At 42.4% G+C, this 21,123-nt stretch overlaps 1 protein-coding gene across 3 annotated transcripts; it reads left to right on the top strand.

Moving 5' to 3' along the window:
• Positions 1-1,164: 1,164 nt before the first annotated feature.
• LOC138064743 (interleukin-7 receptor subunit alpha-like) lies at positions 1,165-21,058 on the top strand. 3 transcript variants are annotated; one of them, XM_068928574.1, is made up of 8 exons: positions 1,165-1,232; positions 8,523-8,661; positions 9,986-10,140; positions 11,543-11,697; positions 12,585-12,759; positions 13,450-13,540; positions 15,620-15,695; positions 17,085-21,058. In XM_068928574.1, the coding sequence occupies exons 3-8, from the start codon at positions 10,020-10,022 to the stop codon at positions 17,586-17,588; spliced, it is 1,122 nt and encodes a 373-aa protein (XP_068784675.1). In that variant the 5' UTR covers positions 1,165-1,232; positions 8,523-8,661; positions 9,986-10,019; the 3' UTR covers positions 17,589-21,058. The 3 variants fall into 3 exon arrangements, with proteins under 3 accessions (XP_068784675.1, XP_068784674.1, XP_068784676.1); XM_068928573.1 differs by lacking the exon at positions 1,165-1,232 and adding an exon at positions 2,342-2,706; XM_068928575.1 differs by lacking the exons at positions 1,165-1,232; positions 8,523-8,661 and adding an exon at positions 2,342-2,706.
• The last annotated feature ends 65 nt before the right edge of the window (positions 21,059-21,123 follow it).

The following is a 21,123-nucleotide window of genomic DNA, read 5'->3' as shown; positions in this document are numbered from 1 at the left end:
TCTCCTTTCAACCTCTCCTGGTACTAACACTTCAGCTACCCTAAGATTTGAATTCTCACAGATCTAATTTCCTATATCCAGGACATTAGAGAGAGGCAACCAGGTGAGACTGACAGATCCAAATACCTCTTAGAGATCAAACAGCTTTCAAAGCAGAGCCCCAGAAGTAAAACAAAATGTATTTTTACTTCAGGGTTTATCTTTATACAATTTTTTTCATTTCATTGTGGTCCCTTGTTTCCCCACCCAGACAAAATGCAACTATGACAACATGGAAATCCCCTGAGCAGCACAGTTCTGATAATAAGATTGTTCAATGTTCAACCAAAATATTATGTCTAAAAAGTCTTTTTTTTAAAAGTTTGCTTCAGCTGAAACAGGAAAAAAGAAAAAAAAATCAAAGTCATAGCCCACTCAATTATAAACAAGACAAACTTAAAGTGAGGAGGTGTCATTTCCGGATAGTGATCAGTTTGCTCAGCAGAACCATTATTTTTGATATTTCTAGTAGAAATTAGCTTGAGGGTTTCCAGAATAATATTATATTGAATATTACTAACCTATGTGCTTAAATCCTTAAATAGACTTTTCTAATGTTTATTTAAGGAGGCGGAGAGGATAGGCCTTAGGGACATGAAGTCATGGAATCCCAGTCTATTTGAGTCAAATTTGGCTTCAGTGAGCTTGGGGTCAAGCACAGGAAACTCAGGAGGAAGAGATGAGACTAACTATGTTCCTGAAGTCACACTATCTGACCAACACCTCTGAAAGAGTATATTTCTTGAAGGGATGGCATACAAATGGGTGCTGTGCCCCAAATAATTCTGCAGGTGAAGCCAAGCTGAGGACTGAAGGGGGGCCATGCCAACGCCATGGTCTGTGGTGGAGCGGTGAGGAGAAGCTGCAGGAACAGAGGAGGTCTCGCCCAGAGCTCCCGAGCCGCGGTGCCTTGCCTAACACCTGCTTTCCTTGGTATGGGAGGCTGCTACCGCCTGACAGGGCTTTCCTGCTTTGTGGGTGGGATTTATCCTGGAGGTCTGCAAAGAAGACATCTGTCCCTGACTCACCTCGGACTCATTTTGTGGCCAGTGAAGAGATAGACATATTTAGGGGGGTAAATTTCATCTTTTAAATGTCTATTTCAGGATGGAATGAATCATGTCTTAAAAGAAGTTGCTGCTCTCCACTGGCTGTAAAGGCCAGTGAATGAAGCACAAGAAGCCCTGACATAGGTATGTACACCGTAAATACCTACATTTTGTCAGATAAATCCAACCCCATTTTTCTGTGTCTGCCTAGGCTTAGTGAGTCTTCAGGGATCACTCTCCCTCTGTGGGGACCCTCAAGGTGGGGATCACAAGGAGGCACCTGGCACAGATACGGGGGAGCTACCAGGTCCTAGGTAGCCCCGCTGAGCTGTTACGCAAAGGCAACCACTTCTTCCCATTAAAGGGTGGCAGGTGATGGGATGGAAACATCCCCCCGGTGCCTAGGCAGCTTGGCTGCCTGCTACTCCCTCCCCAGGGCAGGCAGCGACACCAGGAGAGAGTCCGCCCTGGAAGAAGGACACATTCCTAGATGTGAGGGCTGAGCTTTCACCATTTTGGTGCTTGGCTTAAATTCTTTCCTTCCAAGTTAAAAAGCCACTGTGGCTCATGCAATGTGAGTCTCTTTCTTTTCAGTGTCATCGTTTTTTTCTGTTTGCTCAGGCACCATTACCAACTTCACCTTCTGCTTCCTTTACGCCCCCAACACAAAGTTTTTTTAGTGCATCCCATGCTATGTCAGTGCTTGCTCTCTTCCTTTGATTATGTTCACTTGCAGCCAGCCACATCAGTCAGCAATGAGCCTAGCCCTGTATTACCCTCTGGTGTGCATTGGTGTACAGAGCTGCAGAAAGTGTGCAGAGGAAATATTAAACACCTCCTCTTTATCTTCCTCTTTCTGCCTCTGTTTTGTCCAAAGCTCGAAAAACTGCAAGATGCACCACTTTGTTCTTAGGAGTAGGGTTTTGCAGGATTAGTCTTTTCGATAGCAACTTGTCTGGGTCAGCATTGCCGTTTTTGGGACTTCTACAATGCCAAAACTTAAAGAATAAATAGTGGCAATTCATAGCTGGAATTTTTTCTCCCTTGGAACCATGTGGCTACATTGAGAGGAAAGTGGATGCAAGGAACTAAGCAACTGAAACTGAGGGTAGAATTCAGCTCTCTGCTTTGTGGCTATCTTTGGAGTTAAGCCGCCTGACCTAAGGACTGAACAATGCTCTCCGGGAAATCAGCAGCAAAAATCCCACTAGCAAAGCTGGGGGTATGATCCAAGAAATTTGCCCCCAACTCACTGGACTTAACCAGATTCTGCCCAGTGAGTTCAATGGACTTAATGGATCAGGCCCTTAGTTTTGAAGTGGGAAGCATGTTTCAAAATAAAAGCTCTGCTATTATCTTCACACCAGCTTCCTGCTCTTTACCACCAGTCATCCTTGTCGGCATGTTTACGTTTCCCTCTGCCTGTGGTCTCTTTATCAGGCAATGGGTTTGTTCTGTCATCTAGTATAAAGTAACTGAACAAGTGGTTTGTGCACACACGTACTGCACACATGCAGCTAGCTCAGGATGACACAAATGAGTACTGTGTTGAGCATTTTCTTCTTGTTTCTTCATACCACTTTTGGGGAAAGTGGTTGCACCTCAGCAGATGGTGATGGTGAGTCATTTCATGTTCATCTTTCCACTGTGTATGATCTTGAAAACCTGGGTTAAGAGTTCCAAGATGTAACTGCTGGGTAAAACGTGTTTTAGTCTTTGGGCTCTTTCTGTTAGTGCCAGTACCTTAGATGAATGTGGAACTGGAGGATTATCTGTTGAATTCCCAGATCTGCTTTTCTTGTGATGTCCAAATTGTAATAAAATCACAGAGATGATAGCTGTAAACAGAGGGCGTGCAAGATCAGACCTGTTTAGCCTTTCTCATTATATTTAGTTTTTATGAAGAGTTATGCCTGTTGGTAGAGACCCATTTCATTCCTTTGTCCGCTATAATCACTCTGAGCTGCTGTCAGAAAAGGGTGAGGTTCTGACTTTTCTTGCTTTTGGCAGTTTCTTCCAAAGAAAATGTTTTACTATAACACAAACTTAGTCTTTAATATAACACAAACTTAGTCCAACCTATTCCACTTCAAAATCCAAACATTTTTTTTCTTCCAAAGGTTATATGTGAAGGTAGTCCCAGTCTCCGTTATAGTGTGACTAAGGCAGCAGTTCAACCAGCAACTTCTCAGCAGCCCATCATTAGTGAGCATCCATCAGTTGTACACCAAAGAATTATAAATTAATTCAACCATTTAAATTCAGACTTACAGCAGATTTCATTATTTCATTTAGACGGGTGAAAATTATTTAGCAGCAGAATTATCCAAATTAAAAAGCAAAATATAAAGAGCAACAATAAAACCACTCTCTTTCAATCTTCTGTTTCTTTTCTCACAAGAGAGATGGAAAACTGGATTTGCAGATGCAACCCCAAATATTTTAAACTTTTACTTGTCCAGCACTATTCACTCATGTAAACAGCACCGATAGAGTCTGTTGCACTGTGCATGGGGGACATGGACAATCGCTCGGTTAACAGTAATTTTACAGTTCCAGAATTTCATTGTTTAGGAGCAATAGTTCTGGTTTTTAGGAAGGTAATGTGTGTGCACCTATGCCATCTCACAGATCTAATCATGAGGATCTCCTTTTTTTCCCTATCTGTCATGTATTATAACATGTGTGTACATAAACATGTATAGCTATATAGACACTTACATAGGATATGCATGATAAGTTTATCATTTAGAAGAAAACAGAGAACAGCTTAGATCTGCATCTAACAAACTCTTGTTTTTTCTGTTTGCCTTTCGTTTATATGCCTTACAGTTGCTTAGAGCTGGGTTTTTGCAAGCGGTTACTATGGTGAGTGGTCAACACTAATGATTTATAGCTGATGTCACTGAAATCTTCAGGACTTCCTTAGAGCAAATATGACAGGACCTGTCCTTGGTTAGCCTTTTCACCAACTTCCAGTAAATCAGGACTAATCCTTTGCCTGGAAACAAACATTTGGAAAGTCCCCATTGAGCAATAAACATCTTTAATGCTTTCTTTATGAGTTGCGTGGCTTTGGCCAACAAGTTAAACAACCCAGGGTAAATCACTGGTGATGAATGTTTCAGCCTTCCCCGTCGGACTGTCATTCTTGCCCTGCCTCCTGATGAAGTGCCGCCAGCCAAGCTGCAGCAGGATGCAGGCACGATCTCACCCCCTCTCATGAGCAGAGGAGGGAAAAAGTTCATTACTGCTCTTGCCTTCACCTCCTTCTCTTTTATAAGCCACAGACTGTCCCCTCAGCTCCCTCTCCTCTCTTTCTGCCACGCACAGCCAGGCAGAGGTAGGTGGAGATCCCCAAAAGCCACGAGAGGGCTATGAGGCAGCACAAGGAAAGAGTGGCTGCAGTGGGGCGGGAAGGGACAGGCAAGGGAAAGCTGGAGGCAGCATCTTACTAGGTGTTAGTGGGCAGGACAGCTGACTGAAATGGCCCTCCTCCGCAGACTGTGTGGTTTGTCCACCCCACATCAAAACTGTTTTGATTAAAATGATTTCTCCCTGAATCAGATTAATCCTAAATCCAGTCAACATTCAGTCTGTTGCTGTTGGGACTAGAAATTTCACAGGACTGTCTGTGAAAACAGTCATTTCATCTACATGGAAAATTCAGTCACTGATCCTGCATTTACAGGTGCCTTTGGTTTTGTGTGTTGTAGTTAGTCCTGGTGGCTTCAGAGCATAAAGTTTACGCATGCGCACAGGCTCTGCTGGTACTCTTCTCTTAGTATAAGGGTTCACAGGGCTCCTGCTGTGACTGGGACCACTCGGCTGGGTGCTGTCCAAGCTCAAGAGCCAACCACTTCCTGTGAAGGACATGCCATGCTTGTAACTATGAGACTAGTTTTAATCCCGTTAGAATCTCTCCATACTGAGCTCTGCCTTGGTTTCAGCAGACCCAGGCTCAGAGGTGTGGTCTGGTCTTCTCAAGGAAAAAAATTATCATCTCGTGAACTTTTAAGTGCATAAAGAACCCTTACCAGTGTGAGCAGCGTTGGAGTCATCAAAACCATTTGCATAGTGAACACATTTGTGTGCAGTGTTTTTGAGGTTTAGGGAAGCGTAACTGGGGCTACCTAAGTATACATGTCAGCGAAAAGTAAATTTACTGTCAGCTTGTGTAGTATTAGTACCAGAAAAAGCTTTTCAAATTGCATACTTAACACCAGTCATGAGGTTTAATTATCATATATTCTATGGTTAGAATGTGATTTCCACGAATAAGGAACCATATAAACACAATGTGAACGTTCAGGGGCTGACAGGTAAAGTCCTGCACCCAAGGGTGAGCTATGCTAGTTAAAAATTCAATGACTATTTGAACTGCAAGACAAAAACTTTTTCTTTCTTTTGATTTTGCAGCCAATCTTATAGAAAATAATTTAAAACTTCTGTCACTTTTCAGTAAAGCAGTAGCAGACAGCTGAAAGATTTTTCCTGACATGATACTTATTAGTACGATACTTATCAGTTTTGTGTGTTTATACAAAATATGGTGCATGTCATTTTTATACACATAAAGCTCCAAGCAATCTATATCTCATATATAAATGAAGAGAAGTCATCCTAATTCATAAGTATTAATGCTGTCTTGTGGTAACTGTAAATAAACCAAGCTCCCGGTATTTGTATCTAAGGTCTTAGTGATGCTTTGAACGTGACATATCTGTGTATGTAGACTTTGGGTGTATCTACCTGTCTATCTAAAATATTTTTAGTAGGGATTCATTTCAGCTCACTTGTCTTCCCCTGTTTTTTGAATATATGTATATGTACGCATGCACTTTTACCCACACATCAATAATTACATGTAATACACATTTTTGTACATATATATCTGTTCAGATGGCTCAAGGCTGTGGTGATCAAGACTTTCACCTGTGTGAAACTGCTGCTGTGCTTATTCTCGATTTGCACTGTCCTCTGTTTCTCTGTCTTAAATGCTGATGATCAACCAGGTTACTCCACTACTGGCTTTGTATGTGCCTATGCTGCACAGAGTATCCCCACAAACTGGCAGCGTTAGTAAAAGAGGCCACATTTCCTCATCCTTCAAGGAGAGCTTGGAAGAGAGAACATGGGATCTCTTGTGAGAAGAGAAGATATTTCGTAGCTTCTTAGCACCTGTTGCTCGTGGTAGCAAATGGCCACTAAATCTTAGCTCAGAGGTAGCTCTGACCCTTTCAAAGCAGCAGGCTCCAAGTTCTGAATTAATACAGCATCAAATGCTGTATTCCTCGCTCCTGCTGCCCACCACGGATGCTTGTCACAGGCGCCTTCCTCCTAGCCCCAGTCAGCACTGCATTTGCATTTTTCGCTGCAGTTCTGAATTACTTCATGTACCCCACACCAGATGTTTCTCAGCTTTGATGTCAGCAGGAAACATTGGCTGATGAGGACCCTGATGGATGCTGCTCCTTATTTACATTTTAAAGCAATCAAAAAACTAGCCCTTGATTTCTTTCCGTTGTTAAATCGTGACCATTTGGGATCTTCAGTGGTATTCCCATTCAGGGCAAGGTCTCCTTGTATGCTGGCAGCGTTTGCCAGGGATCACGGGACATGCGGTAGCTACAGTAATATAAAGATGTTTCACTGGTATATAACTATGAACCACAGTATTCAAGTAGCCAGTCACCCCTCAGTGATTCGAATTTACCTGTGCAACATCAGCGATAAGGATCATTTTCTCTGAGAGGGATTTTCCAATGGAACTGTTTCCATGGGCATTTCCCCACGTTGTTTGTGCAGATAGCTGAATCTCTCTTCTCACGGGAGCAGCCAGGTTCTTGTTTTCTCTGTGGCAGCACATGGGAATGCCACATCTAAGAGAAGCAGATAGGAAAGAATCAAAGGTGGGGGGTGGATCAGGAATTTGAAGATATTCAGGGAGAGGGTTATATATCATCACAGTGATCCTTAACCGCTGATAAAGGAGCAGAGGTGTTCCTCCCCCTGAGGACCTACTTGAGGGCTCATCACAGTAACCCTTTCATTGATCATTCAGCTATGGTGGGTGAGATTTCATGAAGTCCCACTGAATTGGCAGTTTCTGCCAGAAAGGACTCCTTTCAAAAGCATCAGTTTTTGTTTCACTGGCCTCATGTATACCGAGTGCAGGACATGAGACATATGCTCTTAGTCAAATTGTAATTGTTTTATGAGTCATCGAGGCAAATTTGCAGAAAGCCATGTGTTCTAGCAGAAAGTTTCAGCTTTCCCTCCTGAGCCTGAATTTGTGACATTTCGGAGAAGGCTGCAATACAGTCAGAACATGCTATGGGACTCAATTGCCTCATGACAGCAAAATACTCCTGTTTTTCTAAAACTACCTATATCATGTTCCAGTCTCCTCAGGAATCTGGAAACTGGCTGCACTTTCATAGCATGATCAGGGCAGGGGCAGGAAGATGCTGCACTGATACTCTCAGATGTCTGCAGGGTGGCTCGTCCTTCTGCAGGCACAGCAAAGGATGCTGTTCTTGCATCCTCCAGGGTGGATCTACTGCTTCAGAGTTACAAGATGCTTGATGTGCTGCAGGCTTTCCTGATCTGAAATTCCTGTGCAAAAAACTCCTGTAGAGACTAGCCCTTGCCCTTGAGAAGACACTAGTCTTGTGCATCAGCCCCGCACACTGCTGGCAGTAATCATGCTGAGTATATCTCTCAGTGCACACTTCTGTTCATTTTCAAGAGTGTTTTGGTCCTTGACATAAATGTTCTGCTTTTCAATGGGCCTCATGAGCATGTCTTGCTACCCTTTGCATGACAGGGGCTAGCAGTGTTTTGTAGTTTCTAATTGGAAAACCTGCTTGAGAGAGTTCTGAGGGGATTTTCAAATGCAGTGTGTCCTACTTTTTCTTGGTATGAAGTTAATCTATAACTTTTAAAACTAGAATTGCCCTGTCCTTGGCTAGAATGGCCACATCAAAGTTGTAAGGCACTAAATTGCACAGTGAACAATTTATTTATTTTCCCTGCTTTGCAGCCTATCCTGGGACTTTTTCACATAGAAGGTTTCCGAGATGACTTCAGCACGCTTCCTTGACCATGACTAACAAAAGAACATGTGTCTTGTCTGATTGAGCTATCTGCTACGCAGTGTCATTTTACAGTTCACAAAAAACTGATGATGCGGAGCACACCTTAGTACCTTCTGAGTGGGTGGGTTTCAGTCATGTGCAGGGAGAGCAACCTTGAAAGGTGTAAGTGGCTTTTCATTTCTTTTTGAACAAGCTTTCGTCTTTTACAGAACTGGTAGGTTGATCCTCTTCCTTTTAGGCCACAACTTAAAGAAACAACCTGTTTTACAATGGCTCTGTAAAACAGATAAACTAATTGGTTTACTTCTTCAGTATTCTGTGAATTTCTCCTTAGGGACCTTTGGAGACGATGAACCAGACAATTTGGACATTAACTGTTTCAGTCAGCTGGAATTTAAGGATTCCTATAGCAGCTTGACTTGCAATCTTACAGAGCTGCCTCCTCACAACACTAACTATATCCTGGCTGTGTGGTAAGCGATGTCACTGCCTGTCCTTTGGTAAAACTTCTGGGAAGCCTAAACGCAGAGAACCAGTTAATCACACTGACCTATGCTGGGAAAGAGGATTGGAAAAAATAGACAAAGTTCTGATTTGGAGTGTTGTGCCAAGTTTGAATACTATATTCAGCAAAAAATAAGAGTTTAATGAAACAGAATCTTATCCCCAAATAAGAAAAAGAATTAGATGAAAGGATCTGTAATGTGCATTATAATGTCTGTAATAGTCCTGATCTTACTTCTGTTGTTTTGGACCGTATGTTATCACTGGTGAAGCTGAGCATACACAAAGAGCATTTTCCTTCTAAACTAGATGACAGTCAAATAAAACAATGTAGGAACATTTTTGAAGAGGCAGGTCCTTTCTACACAAAATTCTTTGGTGAGAAGCCCAATTTTCCACTGAGGGGAAAATACCATTATCTCATTCAAGATCAAAATTAAGCAATTGTCTTCTCACACACAAAAATACACACTAGAATGAGTATACAAACACGCAAGCAGCTACCAAACACGTCAGTCATCTCCACTTCTATCTGAGGGCATGAAACTCTTTTCCACCTTGTTTTTGTCACTGATGGACCTAGCTGACGAAATTCAAATTTTGTTTATTTTGCATACTTTTGCTTTTCCCTTTCCTGAAACTGAAAGTATTGCGGCAGTCAGCAAAAGTGGATTTTTTTGTCTTTTGCATCTTGCTGTTCTAATCACTACTTATTTTCAACTAGTTTGTTTGTTAGAATTTTTCTATTTTCTATTTTCATGGCTTTAATTCTGGGGTTTGATTGAAATTTTATGATAGTCCTTTGTCACAGGAGTCACACAGATGAAGGAACACAGATATATTTATACCTGTGAAATTGTGCCACTGATTTCCTTACAGCCTGGCTAAGTGTTGGTCCTGTATTTGCTTCCACTGCAGTCAGTTAGAAATTTCTCATTGCCTTCAGTGAGTATCCAAACATACTGCTCTGTATTTAAAAATGGCAGCAGTAAGATCATGTTCAAAAATACATTTAAACACATATATATCCAATTAAATAATGGCTTTTTTTTTTTTTCTTGGAGAGCTCCAGGACTCTTACTGTGGTTCACATTGCTTGATTAGTATGCTCACAGACTGTGACTAAAAACAGTATCAAACTTTTAATGTCTTCATTTGCATGATATTGTTTCTTATTTCTTATTTATATGGAATCTCACTTCAGTTAATGTGAAATGAACAATCAGAATTGATCCCTAACTGTTTTATAGTAAGACTGAGAGAAAACTAATGTTGTGTCACTTTGGTCCACAGTACCAAGGAAGACAGAAATTATGTATGTTCCAATATGGAGAAACAGGAAGATGCGTATTTCTTGCAATTCACTGATATACTCTCAAACAGAGACGTTTGCATGGACTCTGGGATAAAAAGAAAAATCTGCAGGAGTCTGATTGTAACTGACATTGGTAAGACACCGAACATTTTGCACATAACATATAAACTACTGGGAAAAAAGTAGTCCAGCACAAAAGTTAAGGATTAATCCAAATGAAAAAGAGGTAACATAAAATAGTATCCTAGGAGAGGATCCGTGGTTATAGTGGAGTGTGATGTTCCCCTTCCTTCAAAACCAAGCACGGTTAACCTCCATTCAAAAAGTGCAGCTGAATTCTGGCTTATTATAACACTCTGTTTGCCCAGACCTTGACGTAGATCAAATTGTATGGGTATTCTGGGGCTTGGATGAAATCTCAAGAAGGGACATTTTGTTAATCTTTTACTAGGACTTCTGCAATTTCAGGGCTGACAGCTGAATGTCTAGTGCAGCCACACTCTTAATCCCACACAGGGCTTGTGAGGTTGCACGATTTCCATGCCTTGCTTCTTGGTGGAATCAACGGTCTGAAGTAGATGTTCATGATCCCTGCAGCACAGAAAGGACACTGAGGGCCCACGAATGGGTTTGTCGAAGCCCCAGCGGGGAGCTGCTTGAGCTAAGAAATGGGGAATTCAGAGGGAAGAGGGGTTGCTTAGGACTTAACTCTCTCAGGAGTTTGTCTCATTTGAGGGCTGTAGAGAAGCCCTTATAGGGCGCTATTTTCTGCGCTGAAGTTGCATTGATTTGCCTTCTTTTGGCAGTAGACGCTGTGATGTCCTTTGCTTATAAAGCATGGGCTTTACTGGGCCAGTAGTTTTACAATCATTTTATACCTCATGTCAGTTTGTGGGCCAGCCTGGACCAACTTACTGTGACCAGAAACCACCTAGAAATGCCCCCTAACAGAGCCGCTTTCCAGTTGCTTAGTGATTTGCCACAGTAAATGCATCATAACACTACTGCATAGTCAACACTGGCTTCTTAACAGCTTCCACGGTTGAAGCTGTTCTTCAACACCGGTCCTTAACAGTCACGGTTACAGCTCTTAATGTTGAAGAGACAGCCATGGTGACTGACAGGTTACTCCTTAAAGGGAATTTAATAGACTCTCAGTTGAAGGCAGAAGTCTCAGAGCCCTGGTTAAAGAGAACAAATTTCAGGTCTCCAAGCATAGCTAGTGCAGGGGTGCGGGATGCTTTGGCATTATTTTCCAAGGACTCAGTGTCACAGTCCGGGGGAGTGCTGTTCCTGCCGCGAACGCCGTACCAAGGAGCTCCTCTGCCACAGTAGATGAACACCAAGGCCCACTTGGGACTGGCGTGAAACGAGAAAGTGGAGCTTGTCATTATGCTTGTCCAGATCAGGCCAGACGCACACTATCCCTAGGTCACCGGGAGCGGATCGAACTTGGAATGGACTTTTCTAAACCTGTTTGTTTTGTAGTAGCATTAATCTGCTCCTGTTATATCCTGTTTTGCTATCATTTGCAGTTAAGCCAGAAATACCATTTGATATAAACATCACATATCAAAAGGAGGCAAATGAATATCTTATTCATTATAGTACCCCACACTCATGGAAGAAATACTTAAAGAACAAATTAATACACCAAATAGCCTATCACCAGGAAGAAGGAATTTGGAAGGTAAGTGACAACGTAGGCATGCTTACACTGATTTCTGAAACTAACATGACCAGAAATGCCAATGTCGTGTAAAAAACCCAAATCTGCACTTTTGCAGTTCTCCAGTTGAAAACGTGGAAAGATGTAATGCTTGGCATTGAAACATTTCATTAGTTGAAACAATTCCAGCCTGACAGCAACTTTGTCTAATAGATACTTTTCTGGACTACAGAAGCTTCCTTCATTTGTACTTGTGCCTTGCAGTGAAAATTGAAGAAATAATCAAGAAATAGAGCCATCCTGAATATTATTAGTAATGATGTTTGCTGTGATGGCCTTGTTCTTATTTTCTGTGCCACCAGCACCATTTTTCTGTGCCACCAGCACCATTTTCCAGCCAGCTCTTGGTTGGCATTTATCTCTCTTCTGATTCTGTCCTGACTACCTGGCTATCGAGCCAGGCTGATGCTGTGATGATCACCTTTACAATAAGCAAACACACAAAGCAAACAGTAGAGGCCTGCAAGGACACATCTGAACTCACATCTGTGCATAGCTGAGAGTTTAGAATTTCAAAAAAATATGTATATATATTTCACAGCTTGGAGTCTCTCCTTCAGCTGTAGCTATAGATTATCATGTGTTGGGACCCTCTTCAGAAAATTTCAGGCTATGCAAGACCAGCCAAAGAGTTTCTGCTCTTTGAATGAAACCCACTGTCAGCTGTTTTTCTCTGGTCTTTCTGTGAAATGTTTAGAAAACTTCTTTGCTAAGATGGTTTGCTTCTAAGTAATATGGCTTGGACTTGCATTTTGTTTAACCTGAAAGATGCTTTTTTTGTCTTTTCTAGAAAAATTAATGGATTTTTGTGTGTGTGTGTGTGTGTGTGTGTGTGTGTGTGTGTTTAGACAATAGAGTCTCCATATCTGCAGGTAAAATTACTGGGGAAAAATCTTGAAAAAGATGCATCATATGAGGTAAAAGTCCGTTCAAAGCCCAATGGAGATTATTTTAAGGGCACATGGAGTGACTGGAGCACTTCCAAGAGCTTCAGAACAGCAGGGGAACACTCCACAGAGAAAGGTAAGGGCAGAAAACATTTTTTTCCATTTGTGAGAAAAAGCTCAGCCTGAGCAGGTAGAGTTGGGGCCCTCACGCTGCGATCAGTGACACCCTGACTCCCTGGCTGCCCCAGCAGTGGTGACGGCAAGAGCTAGGGGAGGGGAAGAGCATTGCCATGCCCTGTGGGAACTGAACGCAGCCCCGGGGAGGGGTGTTGGCTGATGTGAGCTGGTCAGATGCAGAGGGTTTTATGCAAACACATCACTTTAATCTCAGACACGATACAGGACAAAAATCTCATCATTTCACTTGTGAGCACAGAAAATCCTTCCAGTCCTTAGAGTTCCTTCAGGCTCCAGGGCCCTCAGGGCTCCTCGGCACACCATATAGTTCAAAATCACATCAGTGCTGCTGTAAAGATACAGCAAGTGACAGCTTCCTCATGCTGGAGGCAATAGCAGACTTTTTGAGCTGCTTTAATTCAACCTGGGAAAGCAGTTTAATGTTCAATCAAATGTTGAAAATCTGAGAGCTTTCCTCTCTCCACCTTCAGGGAGTTTGGAGAAACTGACTACTGCATCAGCCTAACGATAGGAAAATGCAATGTTGGGCATTAATTTCTAATTTAGTGTCTGAAAAGACATTACAGTTACAGTGGCTAACAGTGAGGTATTTATATGCAATAGCAGATGTTCTTTTTTTTTTCTTTAGACACTGACTTGGTCATGATTATACTTTCCATCCTGGGATTCATTTTGTCAGTTGTCATGATTGTCCTGATCCTAACTTTTTGGGAAAACAGGTAATCTAAGACTTTTTGTGTCAGAAAAAGAGATGGAAGCCAATCCTATTCTAACAGTGCCTGTTATACTTGTGAACTGTTCTCTTTCCATCTCTGGGCCTCTATACCAAGCCAAAAGCAGGCAAAGAGTAAAAGAAGTGAGCAATCAAGGATAGAGTGCTGGTAGGCAGAAGACAAGCTGTTATCCTCTACCACTTTAAGAGCGGATTTCAGTGTTGAGCTTGAAACACTGGGACCTTTTGGGATCTGAAGCCAGCACAAAACACTGTGTCAGTGTTTCACTGGAGGCACATTTGACTCATGAACCTCGAGCAAGATTCAGAAAGGACAGCAAAGCATGGCTTTTAGTGAAGTCCCAAGATTTTTGAAAACTGTTTAGTGGAGAGATTGTCTCTTTCTCTTTCATATGCTGAGTCAACAGGATGTTCACACTTTGACCCCTTCAAAAGCAACGTGGCAGCTCTCTCTGGGAAGAGGTCTTGGTGTTGTCAGGCACAAGCCCAGCCTGCTGCAGGTCACATTTGGTGTGATGAAGCCAAGCTCTACCTCCCCCTCCGAGGTGGTCAGGGAGGAGCTGGTACTAAGGCTGTATTTCAGAGGCAGTCTTTTTGCTGTTTTTTTTTTCATTTGTTAGCTACAGTGCAGTAGATAGGTATCTGTAAATATAGTAAATGTATTTTAGAATAATATAGCTTTACGCGTTACATATATTATATATAATACATAGCTAATACATACCCAGAGAGGTAGTGGAGTCTCCTTCCCTGGAGATTTTCAAAACCCGTCTGGATGTGATCCTGGGCAATATGCTCTAGGTGACCCTGCTTGAGCAGGGAGGTTGGACTAGATGATCTCCAGAGGTCCCTTCCAACCTAAACGATTCTGTGATTCTGTAATAGACAAATCTAAGAAAATAAATAAATAAATAATCTGGTGGACCTAGAATCTGAAATGAGAAAGTCTTAAGTCTAGCCATAAGAGATGAACCACTTGCAGGGAAAATGCCCAGGGCTGTACTGTGGTGTTCAGACCAGCCAATGCAAACGGCCACTATCCGTAGCATCCACCTCTGCCAATATCCAGAGATATGGACAAATGCAAGCTGCCTGCTGCGGACGATCCTTGGGCTGTGCTAACTCCTGCGTTACACGTGGGGATTGTCTGGAGATGTGCTAGCTAGGCCTGCTCAAACCATGCCATTGACCATTCTAATAATTAAACAGCATACACATCTGAGTTGTCTGTCAGGGAATGCTCCTTCATGCTGCTTAATTTGCTAGTATAAATGTGACTTGACATTTCTATCCCTCGCTTTTAGTGTTCCTGAGCACCTGTAATTCTCCTGACTTTGCTATAAGTTCTGCATGTATAAAAAATCTCTGAAAAAATCACATTTTAGACAGTGAGACCCTTTGAGCCCAGAGGTCCCCTTTTTAAAAAGCAAGAGGGTTTTCATATATGTATTTGCACAGACAGATATAAATTCAGATTCATCTGTATCTGTATCTATATCTATATTATCTATATCTCTGCAACACTGCGTGTCAATGAGGCTATATTTTTTAGATGCAGCATAGCTGAAGGGTTTGAGTTGCACAGCAAGAGAACTTTCTTAATTAAGGCAATAAGATGACACCTATGGGACAAGGCTACAACATAGATGTCTGAAGCACAGACAGTTGGCCAGGGAGTGGGATAATGTGCAATTAACCACAGCAGCTTGTTCCACTTGCAAAAGTTATTTTTGCCATACAAAACCCAGTTAACATAGCCATATTTAAATGAGACCTTTACTAGCACAATTTGCTGCTTTTCCAGTAGTGGGGAAGTGTCTTACTTTAACCAAGGCAATCTGTGCATTCAAAAGAGCAATGACTATTAGGTGACCTTTATATCTCAACTTCTTTTCCTGCCTTTATTGTATTCTGAGCCTTCTCTTCCGTTTACTCTGAGTAATGTAAGCCACCCCTAAGACTTTGCAAGAATTAGTACAAATGATGCAGTATGAACCTCCTACATCTCAACATATCTCTCTTTGGCTGTTGTTGAGCCCCTTTTTGTCTACCGTTACTGTTTCAGAATCAAGCCCGCTGTGTGGCCAAACCGTTCTGATCATAAAAAAACTCTGGAGCAACTGTGCAAGAAGCCAAAAAACGTATGTACTTCTATTGTTCTTATTACAAGAGTATAGGCTATTGGGAACATAAGTAACATCCGTGACACTGTGCGCATTTGCTGCATGGGCTAGGCCATCTTTCAGAAATGGCTTCTAAGTTTCATTCAAGAGAGGAAGCATTTGCACAGGCAGATGCTGTTGAAGGGTATGAGTATAATAGACAGCTCAATGACCTGCCTGAGCTGAGTTGCATAAAAAAACTATAGCATGTTAGAGAACTTGATATAGGCTGACAGGTTAAAGGAATAGGGTTTGCTCAGTCTAAAAAAGAGAAAATTCAGAGGTGAGCTAATGATAGCCTTCCAATACCTAAAAGGTAGCTGTAGAGAAGCTGGAGGTGCTCTCTTCACAGGGATGCATAGTGACAGGACAAGAGGAAACAGACCCAAGTAGCTTCAGGGGAAATTTCAGCTGGGTGTAAGAAAAAAAAAATCTTCACTGTGAGAACAATTAAACATTGTGTAGGTCACTGAGAAAAGAGTTAGAAACTCTGTCTTTGGAAATATTCAAGACTTGGCTTGACAGAGTCCTGGATAACCTCACCTAAGGTCCTGCTTCTGGCAGAAGGTTGGACCAGATGGAATCCAGAGGTCACTTCTATCCAAGACTTTTCTGTGAAGCTATGATCATGGGGCTGGATGGGGGGACCTCTGCAAATGTAGCTGGCAATGCTCATATCCCCTCATAGACCAACAGAACTACTCATGTCCCATAAAGTACATGAACTGCTTTTTGCCACACAAAGGCCTGATGGATAAATGTTACAAACTGTAAGGTTTGTACCAGTTTTTTAACCAGTTGACTTACAACTACACCTAGTGTATTTTTTCACTGAGAAACTCATCAGTGCTAGTTTGCCAAATGAACAGCAGTCTCCATTTAGTGCATTATTAGCAAGTTATTAATTTTCAGAGGTCTAAAAAGTTTCTTTTGTCTCTTGTACTCTCTAGTGCAGGGATCCCTAGTATGTTTCAGGAAGTCATGATAAACATTTCTTTCCCACAGGAACATAAAACTGAAAGGAACCGTGTGGGTCAACACATGCATTCCTATGAAATGACAGGTGCGCAGTAGATATCTGGCTCAGAACAGTCTGTAAAGCAGTACTATCATGCTGCACAGACCATAAAACCCTCTCTGGCGCCCCTGCCTGGAAGACCCCACTAGATAGATTTGAATTATAATGGGAAAGGATTTTGAGCTAGGTCATAGCTAATTCTCTGCTAACCTGTTGGTCAGTCTGTTCAAGGGTAGTTCTAGAGTTAAAGAAATAAATACCCTTCTAAAATCAGATGGATTATCAAAGCATCTTTTCTATTAAGTCACTGCCCACTGTTAACTGACCACAGTGTTCCTTTTGCCATGCAGAATTTTGATATAAGCTTTAACCCAGAGAGTTTCGGTTATGTTCATATCCATAAAGTGGACGGCATTCAAGCAAAAGCTGAAATGGAAAGTTTTCTACAGCCGCCAGCTGCTCCGCAGGCAAATATTTCAGAAAAATTTTGGAGTGGATCAAACCTGAAGATGAGCTCTGCTGGGATAGACAAAAGCAAACTAAACCTGCCTGTGACTTACGGAGGAATCTGGCCAACTGAAGCTTTGAATGGACTCTTGGGTAAAAGCCAATTTCCGGTCATTGAAGAATTTAGCAGCTCCAGCATGTACGAAGTCTGCCGTAGCAATGAGACGCCCCTGTGTAGTGATGGACCTGGCCTCCATTGCACTCCTCCCTTGGGCCCCCCAGGCCAACCCAGACCAGAGCCCATAAATGCTGACACGGTATCCCATATGCAGCCTAACAGTGAAATTAGGTCAGCAAATAATGAAGACGCATATGTCACAATGTCCAGCTTTTACAATAATCAGTAAACCATAACAAAAACAATGGAATACTGTTTTTCTGTAACAGAAGCAGGATACTTTTCTCTTTTACTCTCCTGCCTCCTGCATCAGAGTAGCATATCTCTGTAATGCACCTTTCTCATTGTGCAATGCTATACTTACAAGGAGGAGGATTTGTCTGCATTTCAGCAATCTATGGCCTAACCTCCATTCTCAGCGTGCCAGTAACAACCTTCACTGCAACAGAAATGAAACGTAATCCACTCTGACTTTAATTTTCAGATTTAATTAATCCACGACAATGATATTGCACTTCTAGCTGAGATTCATACTGTGTCTCATAAATGTTGGTGAACTCTTCTGTTGACCTGTTGGTTGAAGAGTTAAGCTCTTATTAACATCTACACAAGAAATACGGCAACAAATGCAAATTAAATAAAATCTGATCTCTTTTAAGCTGAGGTAGGTCAAGAGTAAGTCACCTTCAGTTGGAGGAACTCTGGGAGTTTGTGAAACCCCAGTAAATGAGAACTACTATCAAGCATTAGTTGTCCAGGGATTCAGGAGCTTAATCACTGTGAAGGGAGCTTGCTGAGTCCCCAGGGAAAATGGCACATGGAATCACTTTACGAAGACATTTTCTCAGAGTTATTTTTTTTGGAGAGATCATGGCAAAGTAAAACCTCACATATAGCCACTTTTTGCTTTTGGTGAAGATCTGCACTGGAGGCGATTTTAGGCTCTTTAGGTACTTGTGCTATATATTAAAGATATTCAGTAGTTCATTACTACCCTTTTTTAGTTAAGAAAATGGAACAAAATCAATGAAAAGTGAAATCCCAGCCCTTCCTGTAAACCGGATTGGACCTGCAAAAAGCATGACATTGTCTTTCTCTGCATCCCTTGTGCAAGCATTAGTGCAGCATGCGAGTAGTTTCCATGACAGAAAGACTGAGCTAGCATGTTTGTTCACTAGCATTATTCCCAGTGCCTGTGGCTGCATGAGAATACGTTGAACTTGCCGATGTAACATCTGACCTAGGAAGGGCAATGGAGCTTCATGGATCCTGCCAGTGACTAGAAGAGCTATATTCAAAAGAAAAGAAGAAAAGAAAAACGCCATTGTACCTTGTAAAGATGATGCAAAAAAAAAAAAATCTCCTTGAGGTTCTTACTGAGGAAGGCACCTGTCCCTGAATCACAGAATCTCAGAATGGTTGAGGTTGGAAGGGACCTCTGGAGATCATCTAGTCCAACCCCCCCTGCTCAAGCAGGGACCTCTAGAGCATATTTCCCAGGATCACATCCAGACGGGTTCTGAAGATCTCCAGCGAAGGAGACTCCACAACCTCTCTGCGCAACCTGTTCCAGTGCTCTGTCACCCTCACAGTGAAGAAGTTTTTTCTCAGCTTTAGGTGGAACTGCCTGTGTTTCGGTTTCTGCCCGTTGCCTCTTGTCCTGTTGCTGGGCACCACGGAGATGAGTCTGGCCCCATCCTCTTGGCACTCCCCCTTCAGATACTTGTACACGTTGATGAGATCCCCCCTCAGTCTTCTCTTCTCCAGGCTGAACAGGCCCAGCTCTCTCAGCCTTTCCTCATAGGAGAGATGCTCCAGTCCCCTAATCATCTTCATAGCCCTTCGCTGGACTCTCTCCAGGAGCTTCATGTCTCTCTTGTATTGGGGGCCCAGAAGTGAACATAATACTCTAGGTGGGGCTTCTCCAGGGCTGAGTAGAGGGGGAGGGTTACCTCCCTTGACCTGCTGACAATACTCTTGCTAATGCACCCCAGGATACCATTGGTCTTCTTGGCCACAAGGCCACATTGCTTGCTCATGGTCCACCAGGACTCCCAGGTCCTTCTCTGCAGAGCTGCTTTCCAGCAGGTCAACCCCCAGCCTGTACTGCTGCATGGGGTTATTCCTCCCCAGGTGCAGGACCCTGCGCTTGCCTTTGTTGAACTTCATGAGGTCTCTCCAGCCTGTCCAGGTCCCTCTGAATGGCAGCACAGCCCTCTGGTATATCAGCCACTCCTCCCAGTTTTGTATTGTCAGCAGCAAACTTGCTGAGGGAGCACTCTGTCCCTTCTTCGAGGTCACTGATGAATAAGTTAAATAATACTGGACCCAGTCTTGACCCCTGGGGGACACCGCTAGATATAGGCCTCCAACTAGACTCTATGCCACTGACCACAACCCTCTGAACCCTGCCATTCAGCCAGGTCGCAATCCACCTCGCTGTCCACTCATCTAACCCACACTTCCTGAGTTTCCCTATGAGGATGTGATGGGAGACAGTATCAAAAGCCTTGCTGAAGTCAAGGTCCTTCCCATCCCCCTTTTCTGGGCTCTGTACCCAGCTCCATGGGGCTTCCCCACATGCTGCCACACAGAAGGCTGTGTCACTTCACAGTCCTTCTGGGATGCTACGCATTGTGAAGCACACACTTGGAGATAAAGCTGCTATAGCCACAGGGTTGCATGACAACCAAAAGGAGTGTGGCCATGGGAAATCCAAGCTGCTTTGGTATGTTCTGGGATTGGGGTTCATCTCCCTGTGACCTATTAGTCCCTCTAGCTGCTTTAAATTCTCCTTTATCAAAACATATTCACATTCCCAGGGTCATACAGGGTAAAAAGAGACCTCTCATCCTCGGAGCTGCTCTAACTTGTTCTGACTGGCAATAACCACTAAGAAGTCATTGATTGCTGCAGGAAAACAGCACTCTCAAGATGGTACTTTACCTTCTCGAGCTCTACTCGATGTTATGGGAACATTCAACCAGGGCCAACTTTATGGTCTCTGTGTGCAAAAGACTCAAGGATTTGGCTCGAGGTAGTCCAGTGATATTTTGCAGAATTGTTTTTATTGCTGTTTCTCACAGAATAGCGCATTGATTAACACAACAGGAAAAGATGAAAGCCCTGGACATTCATTTGCTTTGTAATGCTTTATAATGCTTGTATTTCATTTAAAAATTTTCATTTAAAAATAGCTGCTAATAATGCTTGTACTATGAAGACTTGCACAGTGCAATTGTAGATGCAGACAGATTGTGTTGGAAATATACTCTGTTCTGGTAACTCAATGACAGATAAGAAGGAAATAGAGAAAGAAGCGAAAGTCCATCAGAAAACCCCTGTACAGTATGTACTATGCTTATTTGGAACTCATATATACACTTTACAAGATTAAAAGGGACTTCATAAACATCTATTTGCACTATTTAAACAGTAAGATACCTGTAAGTAATGGTCCTTCTGTTTGTCCAGAAAGGTATGTTGTTCTATAATACGAGAAGAATATTATAAACGTGATGTTTATTTACTTTAATTACTCTGAAATAGCCATATTTTTCCTATGTAGTAGTCATATTTTTGCATAGCTGCTGAGGTTTAAACATTCATTCTATTTCCTATGTCTTATTTAATTAGATAACATGTATCCTTGGTTTTATAACATTTTTACCGTATTAAAAGGACTGGCTATTTGCACCACATATTTATTGCACTCTGATTCAGCCTTATTGTGCTTATGTGTCAGGATAGCCTTACTCTGCTGC

The sequence above is a fragment of the Struthio camelus genome, chromosome Z (assembly GCF_040807025.1).
Source record: "Struthio camelus isolate bStrCam1 chromosome Z, bStrCam1.hap1, whole genome shotgun sequence".
NCBI classification, from domain to species: Eukaryota; Metazoa; Chordata; class Aves; order Struthioniformes; family Struthionidae; genus Struthio; species Struthio camelus.
This window is presented reverse-complemented; position numbering and strand designations above follow the sequence as displayed.